The sequence below is a fragment of the Aspergillus candidus genome (assembly GCF_002847045.1).
Source record: "Aspergillus candidus strain CBS 102.13 unplaced genomic scaffold BDW47scaffold_2, whole genome shotgun sequence".
In the NCBI taxonomy this organism is placed as follows: domain Eukaryota; kingdom Fungi; phylum Ascomycota; class Eurotiomycetes; order Eurotiales; family Aspergillaceae; genus Aspergillus; species Aspergillus candidus.
The window spans coordinates 732,016-745,042 of NW_020194007.1; the positions used below are offsets into that span (position 1 = coordinate 732,016).

The window sequence follows — 13,027 nt, forward strand, 5'->3', positions numbered from 1 at the left end:
AATACCTGAGAACCACGTATGCCTCACTAGTTGAACCCCGCCTATGGGTGAGCACGAACAACTGGGGCTCAAAAAAAATTCAAGATGATACTGAAAACCCGTATGCACAACGCAGCTGTCGGGAGAGCGGCCTGCCCTAATCGGTATAAGTTTCTCGCTCGATTGAAAGGCCATACAGTAAAGGCTGTATGGTTGGCGCGGCTGACGTTTGGAAGCATCCCCGCGTTCAGCCTGACATGGATACATTGTCAGCTTCGTCATGTTGAGCAAGCACAGCTTTATCGCTACCAATGCAAACATTCATGGCTAGCCATCGCATAACTCGGCTCGGTCTTCAGCCCCCGACTGTTGATTTCATCGACAATCAGCTTCCAGATCACCATCCCATCTTTGTCAACCCTCCAGCTCGCTACGACCCCACATCTGGGAAGTATACCCCAAATGGCCAGATGCTCACGCCGCAGTCGGCGAGTATCAGTCGGACGGTCCGTTCATCTGTATCGACAAAGGGCCATTACGTTGCGCCAAGGCCAGCCTTGAATGACCCCCAAACGTTCCAGTTTTGGAACGACGTCTTCCCTGAAGCCATGTATAGACTTCGGTCGGGAGATCGGGAGCCCAAAGGCCTAGTGGAAACTGCTTATAGCATCCGAGGTCAGAAACATTGGGAGGCCGTATATGAGATACTTCAATCGGCGCGCGACAAATACCAGCAGGGTGGATTGGTTCGAAGGGCGAGAAGAAAGGTTGCCGATCACATCGGTCCTGTCGCAGAGGCTACAAATATAGCCTATCAAATCGCGCCCGACAGCACTTATTCTACCCCAGTTCTGGGGTCACTGAAGGTTCTCTTGGGTGTAAGAACAGGGCCCTGTGGGGGGGGTGACAGCAACATCTGATTCGCACGGCTGACTTCTTGCGTAGGCTGTCAAAACCGCTGCCAGCGTACGCAGCGAGGTCCTTGGGAGTCTGGACAACCTCATTCCCACTTTCTCAACCGCCGAGCTGTTTCTTGCAATATTTCGCAACGATGCTAACATTATAGAAGCTTCCATCCAATTGACTATCAGTACACTTGTTGCGATCGAACGGGCAATTGTCTTCTTCGTTCGGCATGAGGGTAAGTTTCCAGATAACCAGACACACGCAGCAGCACCCCGCCCCCTAGAAAAGAAGTGGTGATGCTAATTTGACTAGTTCGGAAAGCAGGCAATGCGATATTCCAGGGGGCGGATTACGAAAAGGGCTTGCTCGACAGCCTTCAGATGATCAACATCAAAGCCACGGGTCTGGCGGGCGAAGCACAAAAGTCCCACATATATCAGTCTCACCTCGGTACACATATCACTGCCGACCACTATAGCGAACGGCGGCTGATCCTCCATTCAAGATAGCGTTGAGGCACGTAGGTCCCACCAAGAAACGGCAGACACTCTCAACTCGATCCATCACTTACTACTGGATCATGTGCGGCAAAAGAATGGTGGGCCACATCTCCCCTGGCTGCACTACCTGGCTCTGTCAATCCTTGTGTTCTGACAATCCTGTTATCAAGAGCTGCAGGCTGCAGAGCAAGAGATAGCATTGCTGAAAGCTGAGAATGTCCGGCTTCGCAGCACCTCTCCATTCGAGCCAGCAGGTTGGATTCCATCGACACAGACACAAACACCTATCACGAACGTTCACCTCAGCCAAGAGGCTTTGAGCAGAGTTCTGAATGTCTCCGACTTTGACATCACGGATATAGACTTTGTCATCGCCAAAAAGGGCCTTCTCCCTGCCAAGCAACGAGCCCAGGCCGAACAAGTTGTCAACACGCAACACTTTCAGCAATGGATCGTGTCCCCATTTTCAGCGAAGCTGCTAATCCACTGGAATTTCCAGCTGCCCGAGACAATCAGTGGCATCTCACCTCTGTCCAGCCTGTGCGCGTCTCTAGCGCAGGGACTTGGAGCTCACGACCAGTTCATGTGTGCGGTGTTTTTCTGCGGGCGGCACACTGATGCAACAGACGCTGGTGATTACATTGGAGGACGGGCAATGCTCACCAGCCTTATCCGGCAGCTGCTCCGACAATGCGAGTTCGACACTGGCTCATTATCCCAGCAGATCCATGTGCCTTCTTTACAACAGGACAGCCTCGATGAGTTGATCCACCTGTTAGTCTGCATCGTACGTCAAGTGCCGAAGTCGACTACTCTATTTTTCATCATTGATGGTGTGTCTCTCTTCGAACGCGAAGAGTTCCAGGATGGCGCTCTGGAGGTCCTCTCGACATTGTTGGGCCTCGTCCGCGATCTGGTCGTTTCTGCTACCCTCAAGGTACTCTTCACGAGCACACCTGGTACAGAGATAGTGAGGGTTGCGTTTGAACCGGATGATCTGGTTCTCGATATCAGTGGACTACCCCAAATTGAGTGGGAGCCAAGGGAAGAACGAATGATGAGGGAGCTAGAGGGGAAGTTCGGTTGAAGTAGAATCAGGCTCAAGCTTTCTTGCAGGTAGGAGCGAGGCAGAGCCAGCTGTCCCAGCTCCATCGTTTTCTCTTTCCCACACTATTCACTATAAACATTGGGGCTCGAATATTGATATCAATATGTTGTTGGATAACCTTGATTCCTCCTCATACGTCCAATCATGTGTTGACATGCCAAATTGGATCGCATCGTAATTGATGACGATTCTTGAAAATATCGCAGATGTAATCTTGATGATTGTGGACGGAGCGTACCCTGACATATCTTTCTTACTTATGAAGTTAGTAATATTATTCCTATCAGCTTGTTAAAAGATATTTATAATAATTTAAGAATCAATAGCCAGAAAAGATAAGTCCCATGGTATGTACAGTTCCTGTACTACATCATAATTGTGAATAGATGTTCTTGAAAAGCCACGTCCCTCTTTCAACGCCAGCCGTCTATTCTATAGATGTAGATATATGTGTATGTATATGCAAGATTCGTCACTGCGTCATGTCGGTCCGCGTGAAATGGACCATTGCGATCATTATGCTGGATCTAGGTAGACAAATACTGTGACTTGATGTCGTTTTGGTGACATGCAATTAGGGGGATTGGTCCAATAAACGCAATCCGAAACCCTCACCAGAGGGGATCAATGCTTGATGCCAATCACCGCCAGGTTCCTCGGGCTTAGGCCGAAATCAAACACCGGCTCCACCCAGCAGTCCTTGACGGATGCATCTTCGCGCAGGAACTGCCAGCGATCGACCACGATCATCGCCTCAATCAAGGCAGCACTGAACGACATCAGGCACCAGGCCACGCTGAGGTTTTTCTTTTTGGCTTGGTATCGTTCCGCGTAGCCATTCAACTCCTCATCGGTGATGTCGGCCATGCCGGCTTTGACCCTGTCGCCGTTGTTCGGGTTGCGGCTCAGCTTATCGACGGCGGCGCGGACGTACGAGTTCCACGATTCGAAGGCTTTCTTCGGTAGCGAGCCGATGATCAGCGGCGAGTCAGACTCGTCCCCGTAGAGGTCCTCCGTGCTGGTGGGCTTGGGCACGACTCCCCGGTCAACGAAGACGCGCTGCAGCAGGGACCGGTAGAAGTGGCGGGTGAAGAAGCCCTCGCACTCCTGTCGAGTCCAGTTCTGGGGCGCCTGCAGCGACATGGACCGCGCGGTGATGTTGATCTTGACCCCCGTTCCGCTGTCGTGTTCGAAGTCTTCCATGCGTTTCGACATGGGGAAGCCGTGGGGGTCGTAGGCCAGGGCATCCTTGGTGAGCCGGGGGTGCATGGACCGCAGGACGGGCAGTTTGTAGGTGGCGGGGCCCAGCCGTTCCGTCACCAGGTTGTAGCAGCATCCGATCATGGCGATCGCCTTCACGGACGGGTTTAAGACCAGAGAACGGACCCCATGGTGAAGGAGGTTCCCGCAAGAATGCAAGGAGATGACCATGACCCGGGGGTCCACGGGTTGCGCGACGCTTTGCGACGTTTCGCCCTCCGCGGTCGGCGACTGCACGACGTGCTGAATGATAGGCTCCAGGTAGCCATCCTTGATATCATGCTCAATGTAGTCCATCACTCCCTCATGCTTCGGCTCTTCTGGTTCGACGGCGCGCTGTTTCTTCTGCGGTCTTGGCGGTGCCTTGGCCGCCGGATGGAAGCCAATCTCGTCAGGATCCAGGCTGATGTCCCGGAACACGTTGAACATGGCGACTTCGGAATCTCCGTCCGATGGGGTCTCTTCCGTCTCGGGCTCCGGAGACGTCTCGGCCGCCTCAGCTGCGGCGCGCCGCCGGCATTTGCGGCAATCCGGACAATTCTCCTTGGCATTGTACATCCTGACTTCCTTCTTCTCCTCGATCAGCTTCGCCTGGGCATCATACCCCTTGGCCCCCCGGATGAACTGATGTTTCCGTTCGATTGCGACGATATGCCTGTTGTAGGGATGGCAGGCGAGCGTGCGCCCCAGGTAGCTCTGCCCGGACCCAAAATCCACCACGTGGGTGATCTCGTCCCCGCGCCGTTCGGCGACCGTCGCATAGAGTTCATCAACGTATCGGGAGAAATGCGCCACCTCGTGGTATTTCTTGACGTTCATGCCCACGGCGATCTTTTTCGGAATGGAAGGTTTGCCGGTATGTAGCGGGGTGAAATCTCTCCGCAAGCTCAACCGTCGAATAGTGTGCACGTACTCGAGAAAATCAGCTGGAGGGAGTGCAGCGCCGCGCCAACCTTGTCCGTTCTGATCCGCATCCAACCGACTTTGCGCTAAGAGCGGTTCCAGGTCCTCCCACAACAGCAGGTGCAGGATGTCGTGGACGTCGTGCAGATCAAAGAATGCGCGCCATGACTCCGGCAGCAAGGTCGTGTAGATATCGGGCTCTCGGATCATAAAGTCCATCAAATGGACCCCCCCGCACAGGTGTCTAAACAGGGCGGAGGACGTCGCAAAGGACAGGAGGGCGTCGACATAGGCATCGGGATCCGTCCACTCCTCGGAGAGTGGGAGGGTGGACTGTCGTGGCATGCGTGGTAGGATTAAAAAGAAAGCATACAATCAAGGAGGTCCAAAACAGGGAGAGAATTAGATGATGAACGAATGGAAGAAGTGAGAGATGGCGAGATGAGAAGGAATGCGGGGCGGAGAGATCGCCTTTTTTTTTTTTTTTTTTTTTCATAGTAAAAAAACCCTACTAAAAAGGACTAGAGCCCCTCTTCAGCCAAGACGGGAGACCGTGTGGAGAAAGAGGGGGAAATCATCGTCCTCCACGTAACAAACTCCCTTCATGTCTCTTCTTCTCTTGGATCGATTCGACCACTGAGATCCTGTCGACATCATGGATGGGGCGGATGATCTGAAACTACCGTCTTATATGCTACTAATCTTAAGCTACACCAATTCCGACACATCATCGCGGGGTGAATGGATCGAATAAACGGCTGATCCTATCTAAATAGTACCGGTATAGCGTCGTTCGGGTCTCCAGTGAAACGGTCACGCGTTTGACTTCTCCTTTTTTGCTTTTTTGATCATCATTCTCTTGATAATACCGATTATGTTTTCGGATTCTTATCAATCCGGGATCTCCTTTCGTCGACCGGTCGTGGAGACTGATAAACCGGCTGTGATCCGATCAATTTCGCCCAGCCTCAACCCGACAACCCAAGTGTCAGACAGATCACATCACCTTCTTTGGTTAGCCGCTTGGTCAACGTGCCTGGAACACTCGTTGCCAGTCCACAACCCAATTATATCCTCTGAACAAAGACATCGGTCATCGCGGAAGAGACGCAGTCCGAGCGGTCCAGTCATCGGGCAACCGCGCTTCCATCGCTAGGGATAGCTGGATGCGCCGCTATTTCCGGGGTCAGCCCTCTCAGCGACTACCCGTCAACACGTCACACCGTCTGCTCTGGTTTAATTCCCAGGTGGTGATCGCTTTCTTCCGACGGTGCGGAGTGGACAGGAAGGAGATCTTTGGAGAGTATTCTTAAATGGACCATGACACGGGTGGTTGGCAGAACACAACGGAACGGTTCTTGAATTTGGGTAGGTAGGCTGTACTGATTAGGCTGTCGTCATGGTAAGTTGTTTATATCTTGTTTGTCTTTCTTTCTTCCTGCTACGAGTAACATATTGTTCCTCATTGTCATTGTTATTCTGTTAGACCCTGCTAACTGGTCAGCAAATACTATCCTCCGAACCCCAACCAAAGGTCTTGCCCTTTGGTTTCGTGGCCGATGTACTCTTCCAAATCATTATCCATGGAGGTATAGGCACAGTTCTCAAGCTCCGCCTTCTGAACACGGCCACGCATGATACCATCAAACTGCTGGAACCGCATATCTGCCGATGGTTCATGCGCGTCCATAAAATCCAGGGCTTCGACCCCCTCCTCACGTTGGATCCGTTTACGGGCGCCCAGAACGCCATCGCCGTGCACACGCTGCCCCGACTCATCCACCGTCAAGGGATTGCCCACCGACTGGCCCGCCAGATTGTCCCCGCCGTGTGGGGTCCCTTCTCCGACGACGGCAGCTCCGAGATGGACTTCAGCGCAGAGCTACGACTCGCCGAGCGTCTCGAGCGCGGCATCTACGTGCAGTTCCACATGGCCGACATCGCGCGGGAGCGCCGAAAACCGTCTGCCGCAGTGATCACCGGCCGCCTCATGATCCTCACCCAATTGCTGGACGAGTACCACGAGCTCCCGCCAAACAAGCGGCACGCATGGCGATTCGACGAGCACATCGGGCACGTCTACACGGTGTTACGGTGGGGCTACGGGGAGGCCGACATCGGCCAGCGACGACTCCAGCTCCGCAGCTACCTAGACGAGCAGACAGAGATCGACTTCCACACAACACTGCGCATGCTACGGGAGCTCATGGAGCGCGTGCTGCTGCGACACGGGCCTAAAGCCTGGCACCGCGACGCCAAGAACGAGAACAGCGTGATCTCATGGTTCCTGCTGAAGCAGTCGCCGCGGTCACTGGCCAAGCTCTTCCTCGGCCCGCAGGACAAGTGCTGCAGTCTGGACGCGAAAGCGACGGACCAGGGGTTGCGCCGGTGCTACTTCTCGAACCCGCTGGACCACTACTGGCAGGCGTGGACGAATGTACCAGACCTGGGGTGCCACGACTGCGACTGCAAGCGACGGGCGCGCAGCTGGAGCGTCAAGCCGGCGTTGATCGATGCCCGGGGACGGGAGTTCAACCGGGAGGCGGAGCAGTATCTCCGTGAGATGTGGAGCGAGCGACATGTAGGGCTGCATCGGGCGTTTACCATGGGATATTTCAACACGGTATTATAATGGGTATATGGACTTAATTCATACTATTGAAAATAACTTTAATTTTGCTTTGATTGTCACATATGAACACCCGTACTGGAGTCTGGTAGTCATGGCGATCCGTAATTAATTATCAATTAATTATCAGACGTAAGTGATACTAAAGATAGCGTGACCGCCAAGCTCACCGCCCGCCGAGACTCTCGACTCGCCAGCATAGCATCAACTAGGTTATCTACAGATACAACCACACGAATTCGAGTTCAGATCACAACTGCACCATCATATCTTTTCTCATCCAACTTATTAGACTACTTGATACAATCAACACGAACAATAGTACCAGAACCAAAACCATGGAGCCCGCAGACCCCTTCCTCCAAGTCCAAGCGTAAGCCCCTATACCACCAACCCAACCCGACCACCAAACCAATAACCATACATATCTACATACACAAATACACATATATAAAGACCTATACTAAAAGAAAAATACAGAGACGTCCTCAAAACTCTCCAAACCTCCCGCCCGCTCTTCTCCTCCTACCTCCGCATCCGCTCCCTCGCCAAATCACCCACCAACCCGGAACTCCAACAATCGCGCTCCGAACTCGAAACAAACCTCACCGACCTCTCCGCCGACCTCGACGACCTCATCGAGAGCGTCCGCGTCGTCGAGCAAGACCCCTACCGGTACGGCCTCGAGCTCGAAGAAGTCTCCCGCCGGCGCCAACTCGTCAACGATGTCGGCGCGGAAGTCGAGAACATGCGGCTGGAGCTGCAGCGCGCTGTGTCGACCGCCGACCACCAGCATAATGCGGGACTGCCGAACCCGGCGGATTTTGCGGATGACAGTGAGGGGGAGGAGGAGGGGTTAGGGGGCAGGGGAGGGGATCATTATGCGGCGATGGAGCAGCAGAGACAGGTGGAGCTGATGCATGAGCAGGATGAGCAGCTGGATGGGGTGTTTCGGACGGTGGGGAATCTGAGAGACCAGGCGAATGACATGGGGAGGGAGTTGGAGGAGCAGGCTGTTATGATTGGGGAGGTGGATACGTTGGCTGAACGGGTTGGGGGGAAACTGCAGGGGGGGATGGCGAGGTTGAAGCACATTGTGCGGAAGAATGAGGGTACGTCTTTCTCCCCTTTTTACGACGATGACAGATGGAAAGGTACTGACTACACAGATTCATATTCGTCATTCTGCATTGCGGTTCTCATTTTCGTTTTGGTACTATTATTAATTCTGGTGATCGCGTTGTGAGCGCACCGGTAGATACATCATAAAAAAGGTGGCTTAAACCTTGGTCTTTTTGCGGGGACGGGACTCCTCGTCCTCGGCCTCCTCGTCATCATCATCCTCGTCGTCATCCAGGCCTTCCAGCTCGTCCTCGTCGAACTCAAGGTCCTCGGGCTCGTCGAACGATTGAGCTATTCAGTCAGCACGACTCGCAGCATCCGTGGCCAAAGTGAGAAAACCCACCATAGTACTTCAGAGCGTTGGGCCACAGGTCCTCGGCGAGCGCGACAGCGAGCTCCTCCCCGTCAGGGAAGATCTCCAGCGCCTCGACCTCGTCGTCCTCCTCGTCCTCCTCATCATCCTCCTCAGCCTCCTCATCATCGCCGTCAACCTTCTCGCCCTTCAGCATCTTCTGGTAGCGCTCCTCATCCTCCTGGGTCGCCTTGGCGGACTCCTCAGCAGAGACGTCCCGACCACGGTACCCGAAGAACGAGAAGAAGCTGGTGCCAGCGGGCGACGGGCCGACAGGGAAATCCTCCTCATCATCATCGCCCTCACCCTCCTCATCCAGCTTCGCCGCCTCAGCCTCCACCTCCTCAATCTTGCTCACGAGCTTCTTAAACTCAGGCAGTTGCTTCCTCTCCCCACCCTTCTTCTCCGCCTCGGCCAGATCACAGGCGGCATCCAACAACCCCTTGGTCAGATCACGGTCCGCCTTCCAGTGCACACGCACCGGCTCCGAAACCAGACCCTCCCAAACAATGGTATTCCCCTTCTGCGTCTTCGTCACGCGCTTGCGCCAGTAGAACTCCTTGACCAGCTTCTCATCGGTGAAGAACGGGTTCTCCTCGCCAGTGCGGAACTCAAACACAAAGCGAATGCTGCGCGGCTCGCCCTGGCCCGCCTCGTTCACCTCGAACCGCTCAACAGACACATTCTTCAGCGCGGTGCCCAGCGCAGCGGCGTCCGCGGTCGTGATGTACTCGTCGATCTCGGCGGGGGCGTGCGAGAACACGCGCATCCAGAAGTTCTCCTGCACCTCGGGGGTGGTGATGACTTTGTTGCGCTCCTCGTAGATGGGGCGGAAGAGGGGGATGGAGTGTTTTACTACATTTAACTTATTAGCTGGGGTATTCAAATATAGAGCAATAAACCATCCAAAAGTCAAACAATCCAAGTAAAAACATCCAATTCCAAAAAAATAGGATGGAAGGGAAAGACATACATTGTTCAACCTCCGCGCGCAGAAACTGCTGCTCCAGCAGAGCGATCTTCTTGGCCGCGGCCTTGGGGATATCGGGCACTTCGACGCGCTCGGCGAGGGATTTTTGTTCGTCGGCCATTTTGTATGCTTTCTGATGGGTATACTTAGTAGATAGATAGATAGTATGTAGATGTAGTAGGTGGGCAGGTCAAATTGACAGAGAGTGTAAAAGAAAGTGAAGGAGATGAGGAGAAGAGAGAATAGTTAAGTAGTCAAGAGAATGAAAAATCAAACCGACACAGACGGCAGAAAAAAAAAAAAAAAAAGAAAAAATATTATTTAATTAGCTACGGCGGAGAGAGAAGCTTGCTTAATCAGGTACGGATACAGTTTAGGTAGTTAGGTACTCCGTAGAGGGGGAAACAGGCTGAAAATTCTGGAGGTGACGGTGGTTGATCACCTATTCGACCTACCTTACCAAGGTTAGGGAGTGGATGTGGATGTCCACTGGATGCTATGACGGGATGGGCGGGAGGGCAGAAGAGATTTACTTCTTGTCTTCCACTGAGTTACTTACCTACGGGACCTTTTGACTGTTATTGCTAATCTTATTACAGGTACTGGGTTACTACTACCTATGAGTGTATGCGGCTGTCTATCGCAATGTTACTTTCCGCCTGGGACCTGAGGCTGCTAACTTGAGTTAGTTAATTGGTGGCTGTAAGTAGAGTAGTCAGCATGACGTGTGTATAATCTGCATAACTAAGTAAATTAGTTGACTGTAGTAGAATGGTGAGTCAGACAGTGATAAGTATGCATAACTATCTTGCTCTATTCTACTTACCTAGGTACCTACCTATCTATTGTACATTTGTAGTGTTAGATGAGAACTGCATATACTTATATACACACTGTTCACATGTATTAGATCGTTCAACAATATTAATAACCACTCCTGTCTAGGTTATATTCATATAGTGTATGGAGTATACACCTTGTGTGATTATGTATACGTATATATATATCACCAGCAAAAGCTATCAAAGAACCCCACGAAAAAAGAATAGAAAGTAAGAAAAAAATCAATTCAGACAGCCGCCGGTGCATTTCCACACCCGTGGGGAATAATAATAAGACTACTAATACTAATACTACCTAAGAAAGTACTCAAACCTGGTACATCCTGAAGACGATAAGTAGATAGATAAAAAACAGCGCACGAAAATCAACCAATGAAACAAGGTCAGCCCCCTGAGGACTGAGGTGAGATAGATAAGAAAGAAAGAACTTTTGGTGTGGTGTGGTTTGGTTTCCCCTGTCATCATATGCTTCAATCATGACCTGCTTTAATCCATGCTGCCGTATACAGAGTATTGTATAGGCAAGCATGGAGGTAGAGAGAGCAGTTGATTTTCCCCCTCTTTTCTTTTCGCTTTTCGCATTTCCCCTCATTTTTTTTTTTCAACTCAAACCACAAGTAGAAAACCATTCGCCAGCAATGCATTAAACCCAGTTTAAAACCAGGACGTAAAAACACCCTACAACATCCAATCCAACCCATTGGCCTCCTCCTCCACAGGAAACACCTCCCGCGCATACTCCTCCATATCGCGCCAACCCTGCCACAGATGGCGCGCTTCGTCGGTAACGCGCAGTGAGATCACCCCGCCAGGCCCTTGCATCATCCCGGCTCCGGCACCCTTGCCATTGGCGGGCCCCAGACCCTTGGGCGACCCCGCTGCCGGCCGGGAGAATTCGGGCTGCGGGAAGTAGGGCGCGTTGCAGCGCCCGAATACCTCCTCTAGTGCTTCTAGCTGCTCCCGGTAGCCGGTGGGGATGTTCACTTTGATTTCGATCTTGGGGACGTGGAGGTACCGGCACGGGCGGTTGAGGGCGCGGGAGAAGGCTGCGCAGACTTGGTTGGGGGTGAGGGTTTCGAATGTGAGGGCGATTCTATCTTTGTTAGTCTTACAGGAGAAAAGAGGGGGAAAGAGGAGGAGACTAAGACTAACCGATGTCCGTGCCAGATTTGCGGCCCGTCTTTGAAGATCTGTAATAGGGTCGGTCCCACGTCGTGCTCGGCGTCGAGCCACGGCAGCGGTGTTTCCGGGTCAAACGGAGCGTGCCACTCGAAACTGCCATCCTCCAGCAGCTCCATCTGGAACAGGGGGTAGGGCAGACTGGTGAAGTTGTTGTTGTAGATCCCGGCGTAGACAAAAGTAGCAGGCAGACCCAGCTGACGGATATAATTCTCGACGGTAAACTTGGGCGCCCAGAGCGGCACAGGGAGCCAGGGGCCATGAACGGAGTGGTCGGGCATGCTGCTGTAGATAAAGTGCTGGATGGAGCCGGCGCGTTTCGCGGCGTCGGCGAGGGCGCATCCGATAGCGATCTCGTCACCGGCCTGGGAGGTCGTGTTGATGAAGGCCAGGTTGGCGCCGTCGAAGAGGGCATCCATCATGGCGACATTGCCCAGCAGCGGACCCTGGAAGAGGGTGACATTGGGGAGGGATTCGAGCTCCTCGGCGATGATGCCCTTGAGGGAGTGGATCTGAGCGCGCACGTTGTGACCGACGGCGGAGGCGACGCGGATGAGCGAGGCGGCCTGGCGGCCGGTCGCGTTCACGACGGCGATGGTCTTGCGTTGTTGGGTCATCCGGGGTGATTTTCGCAAACCGGTCGAATGCGGGCACGAGAGGAGCCCTCCGCGGTTAAGAGAGGGGGAGCCAGGGTGCGGGGTAGACGAGGTGACGGCGACCAGAGGAGAGAGGCAGCTGACTAGGACGCAGGGCTGACGGAGTTGACCATTAATCCAGGATTGTTTGATGTACCCGATTAGGTTGGGGAAGGGGAGAAAGGGCAGCAGGGCGTGTCGGAAATGTTGACGGAGCGGGCCAGAGATTGAAATCGATAGTGGGGTTCGAAACGAAAGGAAGGGTGATTGAGATGGGTATATGTAGGTCGGCAGAAGGCGGACGAGTTGCGAATGCCGTAATCGGACAAAGCGATGGTGTAATGAGGTCTGTCTAGGGAGGGGGGAAGGAAAGTGAGCAAGGGAAGGGAGAGAGAAAGATCAAGAGGTGGAAGTTGATGCTGATGATGGCGGAGGATGGAGGAGATTCACGGGGTCACTCACCCACAATGGAGGGGCTAGGTTGATTTTTCTGCTTCTTTCCCCCTCCTCTTTTTCTGTTTTATTTTTTAAGCCTTTTTTAGTCTTTTTTTAAGACTTTTTTAAGTGTCGTTTCTTAGTGGTATTGAAGGTTGGAGGTTGGGCTCCAAGAGAGAAATGTTTGTGTGGTTCAGGACTGATTTG

The 13,027-nt window shown here is 52.9% G+C and overlaps 7 protein-coding genes across 7 annotated transcripts; 3 read left to right on the top strand and 4 right to left on the bottom strand.

The window, feature by feature from the left end:
• Positions 1-256: 256 nt before the first annotated feature.
• Positions 257-2,513, top strand: BDW47DRAFT_131489 (uncharacterized protein). The gene is made up of 4 exons (XM_024817323.1): positions 257-857; positions 925-1,120; positions 1,198-1,335; positions 1,583-2,513. Exons 1-4 carry the CDS (start codon positions 291-293, stop codon positions 2,470-2,472), a joined length of 1,791 nt encoding a protein of 596 aa, XP_024676306.1. The 5' UTR covers positions 257-290; the 3' UTR covers positions 2,473-2,513.
• A 442-nt stretch (positions 2,514-2,955) lies between these two features.
• On the bottom strand, positions 2,956-5,090 carry BDW47DRAFT_98222 (uncharacterized protein). Its single transcript, XM_024820597.1, has one exon. The coding sequence runs from the start codon at positions 4,999-5,001 to the stop codon at positions 3,118-3,120; it is 1,884 nt and encodes a 627-aa protein (XP_024676307.1). The 5' UTR covers positions 5,002-5,090; the 3' UTR covers positions 2,956-3,117.
• A 1,244-nt stretch (positions 5,091-6,334) lies between these two features.
• On the top strand, positions 6,335-7,288 carry BDW47DRAFT_122065 (uncharacterized protein; the record flags this gene model as incomplete). The annotated part of the gene is made up of 1 exon (XM_024815764.1): positions 6,335-7,288. The coding sequence occupies one exon, from the start codon at positions 6,335-6,337 to the stop codon at positions 7,286-7,288; it is 954 nt and encodes a 317-aa protein (XP_024676308.1).
• A 335-nt stretch (positions 7,289-7,623) lies between these two features.
• Positions 7,624-8,531, top strand: BDW47DRAFT_122066 (SNARE domain protein; the record flags this gene model as incomplete). The annotated part of the gene is made up of 3 exons (XM_024815765.1): positions 7,624-7,658; positions 7,766-8,397; positions 8,455-8,531. The coding sequence occupies 3 exons, from the start codon at positions 7,624-7,626 to the stop codon at positions 8,529-8,531; spliced, it is 744 nt and encodes a 247-aa protein (XP_024676309.1).
• On the bottom strand, positions 8,343-9,998 carry BDW47DRAFT_98227 (histone chaperone napB). The gene is made up of 3 exons (XM_024820598.1): positions 9,733-9,998; positions 8,455-9,614; positions 8,343-8,397 (listed from the first exon to the last, which is right to left on the bottom strand). Exons 1-2 carry the CDS (start codon positions 9,848-9,850, stop codon positions 8,707-8,709), a joined length of 1,026 nt encoding a protein of 341 aa, XP_024676310.1. The 5' UTR covers positions 9,851-9,998; the 3' UTR covers positions 8,343-8,397; positions 8,455-8,706.
• An 822-nt stretch (positions 9,999-10,820) lies between these two features.
• Positions 10,821-11,355, bottom strand: BDW47DRAFT_26722 (uncharacterized protein). The gene has a single exon (XM_024818609.1). It carries the CDS (start codon positions 11,161-11,163, stop codon positions 10,879-10,881), a length of 285 nt encoding a protein of 94 aa, XP_024676311.1. The 5' UTR covers positions 11,164-11,355; the 3' UTR covers positions 10,821-10,878.
• Positions 11,143-12,815, bottom strand: BDW47DRAFT_26724 (NmrA family NAD(P)-binding protein). Its single transcript, XM_024818610.1, has 2 exons — positions 11,724-12,815; positions 11,143-11,664 (listed from the first exon to the last, which is right to left on the bottom strand). The coding sequence occupies exons 1-2, from the start codon at positions 12,365-12,367 to the stop codon at positions 11,250-11,252; spliced, it is 1,059 nt and encodes a 352-aa protein (XP_024676312.1). The 5' UTR covers positions 12,368-12,815; the 3' UTR covers positions 11,143-11,249.
• Positions 12,816-13,027: the final 212 nt, after the last annotated feature.

What these genes read in the sequence shown, in the direction of transcription:
- BDW47DRAFT_131489 (XM_024817323.1), top strand. Translation starts at nt 291, where the DNA reads ATGCAAACATTCATGGCTAGCCATCGCATAACTCGGCTCGGTCTTCAG. An exon ending in CACTGAAGGTTCTCTTGGGT is followed by an intron (nt 858 to 924) that starts GTAAGAACAGGG and finishes CTTCTTGCGTAG; the next exon opens with GCTGTCAAAACCGCTGCCAG. An exon ending in CATATATCAGTCTCACCTCG is followed by an intron (nt 1,336 to 1,582) that starts GTACACATATCA and finishes AGCAAGAGATAG; the next exon opens with CATTGCTGAAAGCTGAGAAT.
- BDW47DRAFT_98227 (XM_024820598.1), bottom strand. Translation starts at nt 9,850, where the DNA reads ATGGCCGACGAACAAAAATCCCTCGCCGAGCGCGTCGAAGTGCCCGAT. An exon ending in GCGCGCGGAGGTTGAACAAT is followed by an intron (nt 9,615 to 9,732) that starts GTATGTCTTTCC and finishes AGTTAAATGTAG; the next exon opens with TAAAACACTCCATCCCCCTC.
- BDW47DRAFT_98222 (XM_024820597.1), bottom strand. Translation starts at nt 5,001, where the DNA reads ATGCCACGACAGTCCACCCTCCCACTCTCCGAGGAGTGGACGGATCCC.
- BDW47DRAFT_26722 (XM_024818609.1), bottom strand. Translation starts at nt 11,163, where the DNA reads ATGAGGGGAAATGCGAAAAGCGAAAAGAAAAGAGGGGGAAAATCAACT.
- BDW47DRAFT_26724 (XM_024818610.1), bottom strand. Translation starts at nt 12,367, where the DNA reads ATGACCCAACAACGCAAGACCATCGCCGTCGTGAACGCGACCGGCCGC. An exon ending in CAAATCTGGCACGGACATCG is followed by an intron (nt 11,665 to 11,723) that starts GTTAGTCTTAGT and finishes TAACAAAGATAG; the next exon opens with AATCGCCCTCACATTCGAAA.